We start from the raw sequence: 8,194 nt of genomic DNA on the forward strand, positions 1-8,194 counted from the left end.
GGAGCCTTGAGTCCCAAAGCTGGAGGCCCCTGCCCCAAAGTCGTAGCCCCAGCTCAGAGCTCCAGGCCACAGGCAGGGTCTCAGACAGACCCCCCAGGCCTGTAACGGCTAATTTCCTCCCCTAAACTCCACCCCCTCCCTCTTCCTCCAGCCCAGAGTGGCAGGGACTGAACCACTGGGGGGACTGGTCCAACCACATTCCGCTTCCTGGGATAAAACCTGGTTTGGCCTTCAGGGAAGTCTTCACACTTGACCGTCGCCCGCCTGCCTGCCTTGGCCAGCAGAGCCCTCGGGTCTCTAGAGACTGCCACTCCTACTATGGTAGTTTCCAGATCCCCCCTGACTCTGGGTGGGGGCAGCCTCCAGATCTTAGCCGCCCTGCTGCTTCTGGCCTCGGGAGGTGAGTCGAGCACCTGGTGCCCTGCCTCCCAGCCCAGCCCTGCCTTCCCCTCCGGCCTGGAAGCCAGGCCTCTCCTCTCCTCGTTTTCTGCTCTCCTTTGGCTCTGTGCCTCAGTTTTCCCTACAGCTGTGAGGACTAAATGCGAAAACACAGGTCAGCACCCAGTCAGGGCCTAGCACACAGTGGGGGCTTAGGACACACAGTGGGGGCTCGGGACGCGCAGTGGGGGCTCGGGATGCCTCGGCTCTCCTAGCTGTTGTTTGTTATCTTCACCATCATCACCTTCCTCTTCCTCCCTTGTCTCCCCTCCTCTTATGTTTTCTCCTGGCTTCTTGGGGTCGGCACGTTTGGGTCCTGTGACAGGTGTGGGTGCGGGGAGGGTGCAAGGTAGTAGCATCATCTGGGCCTTGGGCCTAAAGGGGGAGCTGTGTGTGTGTGTGTGTGTGAGAGAGAGACAGTGTGTGAGACACCGTGTGTGTGAGGTAAACACTGTTGTGTGTGAGGCAGACACTGTGTGTGAGAGACAATGTGTTTGTGAGAGAGACACTGTGTCAGAGGCACTGAGTGAGACACGGTGTTTGTGTGTGAGAGACAATGTGAGCTAGACGCTCTGTGAGAGAGACACTGTGTGCGTGTGTGTCTGAGAGACACTGTTTATGGGAGACTGTGTGTGTGTGAGGCACTCAGTGTGTGTGTTTGTGAGACACTTGGGGGGGGTGCGCGTTCTCGCACTCAGAGTCAGATCAAACGCGAGCCCAGGGGGCCCATGTTTCTGTTTCCTGAACTCCCCACACCCAGCTCTGTGCTCACTGAGAGATGCCCCAGGCTGGGTCCTGCCCCTGCAGGTGGGATGGAGCTTGGCTCCAGACAGGAAGCTGGTAGGAGGTGAGGGTAAGGCCACAGCTGCACAGGAAGGACCCAAGGCACCAGGAAACGCCCGCCCTGGCGGCCGGAGGAATGAGCCACCGGAGAGGGTACCACACCTGAGGGCCCCCTTGCCACTGGGCATAGGCTCCCTCCCACCAGCTTGACCCTGTCCATCTCTTGCCCTCAGCTACCCTGGATGCTGCCAAGATACCTGGTGAGTACTGGGGGGCTGCCCTGAGGGGAGGGGAGGCAGGGAGGTGGAGGGGGGCCCGTGTCTGGGTACCCGTTTGTGGGTCAGGTCAGAAGTGCGGAGCGAGGCAACGGAGGATAGGGTTGGAAAGGAAGACCCAGAAGGCCGAAAAGAGCCTGGACACGTGGGCCAGAGAGGGCCAGCGGGACCGAGAAGGGGAAGGGTTAAGAGGTGGAGGGAAAGGCCTGCCAGGAAGGTCTTCCAGGAGGAACAGCAAAGAAAGAGGGTAGGTGGAAGCAGGAAGGCGGGGGGCGGGCCATGGGGACCTGGCTACAAAGACCAGAACCACAGGCTGAGCGAGGGGGGCGCGGAGCCCGCGGGCCTGGGGGAGGGACGAGCTGGCCTCCCTCCGCAGGGGCCCCGGCCTGTGGGAGGCGGCAGCAGCTGAACCGTATCGTGGGCGGCGAGGACAGCGCGGACGCCGAGTGGCCCTGGGTTGTGAGCATCCGGAGGAACGGGACCCACCACTGTGCGGGCTCCCTGCTCACCCACCGCTGGGTGGTCACCGCCGCCCACTGCTTCAAGGAGTACGTAAGCCAGTCCCTTCCTCCGGATTCTCCGGGCTGCCCGCCTCAACCCGGGCCTCTGTCCATCCTTGGCACCCCCTGGCGGAGACTCCACCTCGGCCCCTCCCGCCCTCTCCCCGGCCACCCTGGGGTCCCTGGCTGAGCCCGCCCTCTCTCCTTTCCCACCAGCCACCTGGACAAGCTGTCCCAGTTCTCTGTGCTGCTGGGGGTCTGGCAGCTAGACGAGCCTGGCCTTCGGTCCCAGAAGGTGGGGATCGCCGGGGTGCAGCCCCACCCTGTGTACTCCTGGAAGGAGGGTGCCCGTGCTGACATCGCCCTGGTGCGCCTGCAACACCCCGTCCAGTTCTCCGAGCGAATCCTGCCCATCTGCCTCCCGGACCGCTCCGTGCGTCTCCTTCCCAGCACTGACTGCTGGATTGTCGGCTGGGGAAGTACCCATGATGGAGGTGAGGTTTCTCCAGCAAGGTGGTTGGGTCGAAGGGTGGCTGACACTCGGAGTCACAGACACCTGAGTACCAAAGGCTCAAAGCCAGAGGTGCAGCATGACTGAGATAGGGCTGGGGATCTAGACCCAGGGAGTCACAGAAACCTGGGGGCAACTGTAGGTCATTTCTATTTAAGAGGTACCTTTGGCTCTGTTCCAAGGCAACAGTATCCAGAGAAACCGAACTACTGAATGACACAGGCATGGTGAAAGAAAGGCATGTGTGCCGTCAACCTGAATGCCTGGCGAATATGAAAACGGCCTAGGAATCCCAAAGGGGAACAGACACCCCCTGGTGGCTGCACACCACAATTGCAGGCAAAATTTCCCAGGAGGAAATCCTGTCTCCCTAATCATTAAACACAATTTTCAAAGCAAGTCTGGGCGTGGGTGTTTGGAAGACAAACATCATTGAGAAACAGATCAGACAGAATAAAGCATAAACAGCAGATGAGCAGAAAGAGGGAGGGAAGGATGGAGGAAGAGAGAGAGAGGGAGGGAGGGAGAGGGAGCCAAGACAAAGATACAGGCAGAAACTAGCCGGTGCAGGTAATACAAGAAGATGTGGCAGGCGCTGGAAGAGAGAGATAAGACTAAGGAGGGAGAAACTTGGAAGGAAAATGAGACTTTATCAGATCCCAGGAGAATTCAGAGGCAGGACGCCAGGTCGAGTGTGTGGGGCTCTCACTGCCTCCGAGGTGCCAGCGTTCCACAGTCATCCTTAGGGATCCCTCTGGGAGCTGGAATTAGAGACCAGGAGTGTGGACGGACCAGCCCGAGGCAGGGCATCACGACTCCTCCGTTCCTGGCAGGAGAAATCCAGGGTCATCCACACCCAGTGGACTCCCCGAACACTCACAGGGTAGCCAACCCCAAGGTGGGAAAAGCAGCGTCTGAGCCGGGGGCGCTGGACCACCGGCTGTCAGCATTTAGCGGACAAGCCAGGGCTCGCTGGAGATGCAGATGTTTCCGCCCCGTGCCCACATGTTCCAATCCAGCAGGTCTGGGGCAGAGGCCCTGGGGCTCAGATTAGATCGGGCTGAGCATGACTGACAGACACTGCTGAGGGGCATGGCGAGACGCTGGCCCCTGAGCCGGTGGCAGGAGGGCCCGGGCCTGACTCTCTCCTCCCTGCTCCCAGTGCCCCTGCCCCACCCGCACACCCTGCAGAAGCTGAAGGTCCCCATAATCGACTCCGAAGTCTGCAGCCGCCTGTACTGGCGGGGAGCCGGGCAGGGGGCCATCACTGAGGACATGCTGTGTGCTGGCTACCTGGAAGGGGAGCGCGACGCCTGCCTGGTGAGTACCCCTGGCCGGCATTAGCCCTGCCCCGCGTGGCTCCATCACTCCTCTGGGCTTCCACGCAGAAGCAGGTGTGACCTGGCCGTACTCCTCCCTGATAACACCGGCCTGGGCCTGGGGTAGGCGTCATTCACTTGGTCATCTCTCACGCATAAGCCCCACAGCTCAGCTGCGGCAGCCCCTGTGCTAAACACCGGGGTACAGCCAGGAACAGAATAGACCCACGGGGGAATCCGTGGCCTCCCAAGGGGTCTGCCAAGCCCGGCCTCCAGCCCCAGCATGCATGGGCTGGGGAAGGCATTGCCTTCCTTCTGAACCTGTTTCCTCATCTGTGAAATAAGTGGTCCCGCCTAGCAGGGCTGCGAGGGAAGAACCAAAAACGCCACATGCGTCCAGTCGATTCTGACTCGTGATGGCCCCACGCGTGTCAGAGACCCACGGGGGTTTCAGTGGACTCGACCCTCCAACCCAGGGACTCCTGTAAGGGGAGCGGGCGTGCAAGATGCTCTTCACGGCAGGAGTGTCCTTCCTTGGCGTCCTGGTCGGCCTCCCAGAAGATGGGTTCTGGAAAGGAACTCCCCACCACCCCTCCCTCCCCCATGTGAGTTTCTAACCTACCCCGCCCCCCCTTGCAGGGCGACTCCGGAGGCCCCCTGATGTGCCAAGTGGACGGAACCTGGCTCCTGGCCGGCATCATCAGCTGGGGGGAGGGCTGTGCAGAACGGAACCGGCCCGGCGTCTACATCAGCCTCCCCGCCCACCGCTCCTGGATCCAGACGCTTGTGCAAGACGTGCAAATCCGAGGCCACTCGCAGGAGAGTGGGGTCCGGAGGGCGCCGTGCAGGGCCTCCTAGGGCCGGCTGGAGATGCCTGGCTGGGAGAGCTCCTTGGGATCTGGGGAGACCAGGACTCCAGGGACGCGGCGGGCCTGGACCACGTGTGTCTCCTCCGCTGTAAATAAGCCGTCTACCTCTGGGGGGCGCCCGCGCGCCCGCGCAGGGATCACTTCCGGCTGGAAGGGCGCCTCCCAGGCGTGCGCCGCTGGGGCCCGGAAGCGCGTTTGTGTACAGTGTGTAAATGTGAATGATTTTTACAGTTGTTTGTAATCCCTCCCACCCATCTTATTTATTCCTCCCGTTTCAATAAATTATTTATTCCACAGTGCCTGTTGTCACCCCGTGACCTTGGGAAGTAGAGATTCAGTGGGGGATACTTCGGAAGAGATGGCCGTGACGTTGGACAGGTCCTGGCCACAGGGGGCTGGAATAGACCCTTGGTTTCCACCTACGGTGCAACCTCTTGACTTCTGACCCTTCCGGCCTCCGACTCCTCCCATCCCTTCCCACACTCCCCTTCCCACCAGGGAGGCCAGAGTAAAGGAGGCTGGCTGGGAGAGATCCACCCCATAGAAGAGTAAGGTGTTGCCTGCCCCCCCCCGACCCAGACACGCTTCCCCCTTCCACCGACACCCTCTTGACCCAAATCTGGTCCAGTAGCTACTGACTCCTGGGGATTGCACACCTGGCGGGTGGCGTGCCCTGCCGGGGCCAGCGCCTTGGAGCTCTGTCTCCGGATTTCAGCCCCTCACTCCCAGGAGCTGACTCCTGTCCCGACTCACTGCTGAGGCTGGAAAGTCTTCCACTGTGGGCTGAGTCACCCGGCTTGTCCCACTGAAGGATGGGGGCACCGTCTCAGGCCACAGCACCTCGGGCCTCCCGCATCCAGCCCACGTCCCCAGCCCGGCCTGGAGCCTGCCAGCCCGCTCCCATCTGGGCCCGTGTCAGCCTCAGTGAGCTTCCCCTGGACGAAACGGCGTCCTGCTGCCCGGAACCACTCTGGGCAGCCGGTGGTGACTCAGGCGGGCCGGCTGCCAGCAGGCCCAGGTGTGCAGAGCCTGGGTCCAGGGCACGGCCTTGGCAACCCCGAGGCGCCTCCCCTCCCCTCCCCTGTTGTTGTTGTTGTGTACCTTACCTGTCTCTGCTGCCCTCTGCCCCTTGCCCTCTTTTCTTGTCTCAGTCCCCTCCCCACCCTCGCTCACTGCCACTCTCCTTGGATGCCTGGGTGTTCAGCAAGAGGGTTTTCTTTTCCTAAATCTCATTCATTTTGTTGTTGTTAAGAACATATACAGCAAACTGTGCAACAATTCAGCAGTGTCTTATTTACAAGTCAGCGACATTGAAGTGAGTCTCTGAGGTGTACAGCCATGCTCACCCCCCTTTTCTGAGTTGTTCTTCTCTCGTTAACATCAACTCACCGCCCCCTAGGTTCCTATCTCATCTTTAGAACTGTGTTGTCGAGTGGATCCCATGTAGACAGGTCTTAAAAGAGCCTGGCGCTGAAGGCAGACCTTAGTCAGTAAACTACTGTTTGCTTTTAAGATGACCTCGGGGGATATTTTTGGTTTAAGGTTTGAAGAGTATCTCATTGCAATCCTTTCAGGGGTTCATCCACCCTCTACAGCTCCAGAAAGTCTAGAGTCATTGAGAATTTTCAATTCTGTTCTGCATTTCCCCCCTTTTGATCAGGATTCTTCTATGGAATCTTTCATCAAAATGTTCGGTCACGAATTGGGCACCATCCCGTTCTTCTGGTCTCATGACAAAGGAGGCAGTTGTTCATGGTGGCAGTCGGCCACACCTTCCAGACCTCCTCCTAGTCTCCCCTCGCCTTCCTCTGCTGCTCGAGGCAAACAGAGACGACTGCTGTACCTTCCTTAGATGGCCGGCTGGATAGCAGCTTTTCTATTGGCTGTTATCCAGAAGCTGGTGGTTCGAACCCATCTGGCAGTAGCAGAGGAAAAAGGCCTGATGACGGGCTCCTGTAAACATTACAGAAAACCCTCTGCCGCGTGGGGTCGCCATGGGTCCAAATAACGGCTTGCTTTCCGTGTTGTCCTCCCTCCCACTCTCTCCTCACCTCTTTCCATCTCTGGTACACCCTATTTTTTCCTCCTCCTCCCTGGCTTCCTCCCTCTCTCTCTCCCCTCTGTGCCGCAGTTTCTCCTATGCCCGGCTGCCTCTGTACCCCACCCGTCCACCTGTCCCTTCAACAGGCAGAAGACCCTCCTCAGATAGAGTCCTGAGAAAGTGACACCTGGAAATATCTGCCAGTGGCAAGATAGTCACCCCATAAACTGGGCGCTCCCCGGGAAGGTGAGGGTTTCTCTGAGTTGGGAGAACAGCTTCCAGGCAGCCTCTGAGCCCAGGGGCACCTGGGAGCCCCGAACACTGAGGAACAGGCTGGGTGTGGAGTGGGGAGCCACGTGGTCCTTTCCCCCACAAATTAAGCCCCTCCCCCAGGGCGTTCTTTTGGTGTTGGGCTGTGGGCACCCTGCTGTGGGCTTCCGGGTTCATCCAGCGCGGGGGTCATACTGGACCCAACGCTTCCAGGTTGAAGTTGGGCCCAAAACAAGTCCAAAGCTGAGGACTCATGGGGATATGCCTCTGGTAGGCACAGACGGAGACTCCGGGCTTCCTGGGCTATTTCCTCAAGGGGTCTCCCGTGTGACCCGGTGGGATGGGCATACCTGGGCGGATGTCTCCACCTCCTCCATCTCCTGTCTCCCACATGGAGCAGCCCCTGCAGAGACACCCTGACTGCCCAAGGGCAGGGCTGGGGACCCTCTGCTGGTCCCTCAAATCTTTAACCCTTTAAGAGACTCATTCCTGTCCCCGGACCCTCCCATCTCTCCCCCAAGGTGCCCCTAGAACAAGTGATACGCTCCTTCCTTTAGCTGGTCGGCTGAGCCAAAACCCACTCCAACCCTTCTTTCCCGGAACAAGTTACCAGAGACTTAGTGGCTTAACCCTCTCATGACTGGATTCTTTTATATTTGTGTTTCCTGACGCCATGTTTTATAAATCAATAAAATGTAATTTTATTTGTTTCTTTTGATTTATTGTCCACCTCAAACACACCCCCCTAAAAGGTAGCCTTCGGTCCCTGTATTTGCCACATTCTGTAATCACTGCCCTTGACTTTGCTTGACCCTTTCATTCCCAGGAAATATTCTGGGTTGACTTTTATCCGCCTTAGTGTGTGTCCAATAAAAGACCCTGGCAAAAAACTAGTCCGTGATTCAAGAATTCACAGAATGAACATACCCATGTCTGCCATGTGGGGAATTACCTAACGTGGCCCTTTGAGGAACCAGGAGACCAGCAGGAGGCAGCGTGGGGGGCTCCCTGGCCCACAGGGCCGGAGAGCTCAGCGCCGTCGGCAGGAGGCTTGTGGGGCGGTGGGCTGCCTCTGGGCACGTATTGGCAGAGCTAAGTGAGCTTTGTAAAGCTTGCCCAGGCAGGGCAGAGGCGGGGCTGGGGGGCAAGAGGCCAAGAGGCCAGAGAGGCTTCCCGTGGGTAGGGAGC

General features: G+C 59.1%; 1 protein-coding gene across 1 annotated transcript; it reads left to right on the forward strand.

Moving 5' to 3' along the window:
- The first annotated feature begins 318 nt into the window (after positions 1–318).
- LOC103196020 (serine protease 22) lies at positions 319–4,684 on the forward strand. The gene is made up of 6 exons (XM_007939676.1): positions 319–400; positions 1,455–1,481; positions 1,873–2,044; positions 2,213–2,490; positions 3,670–3,827; positions 4,466–4,684. Exons 1-6 carry the CDS (start codon positions 319–321, stop codon positions 4,682–4,684), a joined length of 936 nt encoding a protein of 311 aa, XP_007937867.1.
- Positions 4,685–8,194: the final 3,510 nt, after the last annotated feature.

The sequence above is a fragment of the Orycteropus afer genome, unplaced genomic scaffold (genome assembly GCF_000298275.1).
Source record: "Orycteropus afer afer isolate SDZICR_OR568_19922 unplaced genomic scaffold, OryAfe1.0 scaffold00061, whole genome shotgun sequence".
In the NCBI taxonomy this organism is placed as follows: domain Eukaryota; kingdom Metazoa; phylum Chordata; class Mammalia; order Tubulidentata; family Orycteropodidae; genus Orycteropus; species Orycteropus afer.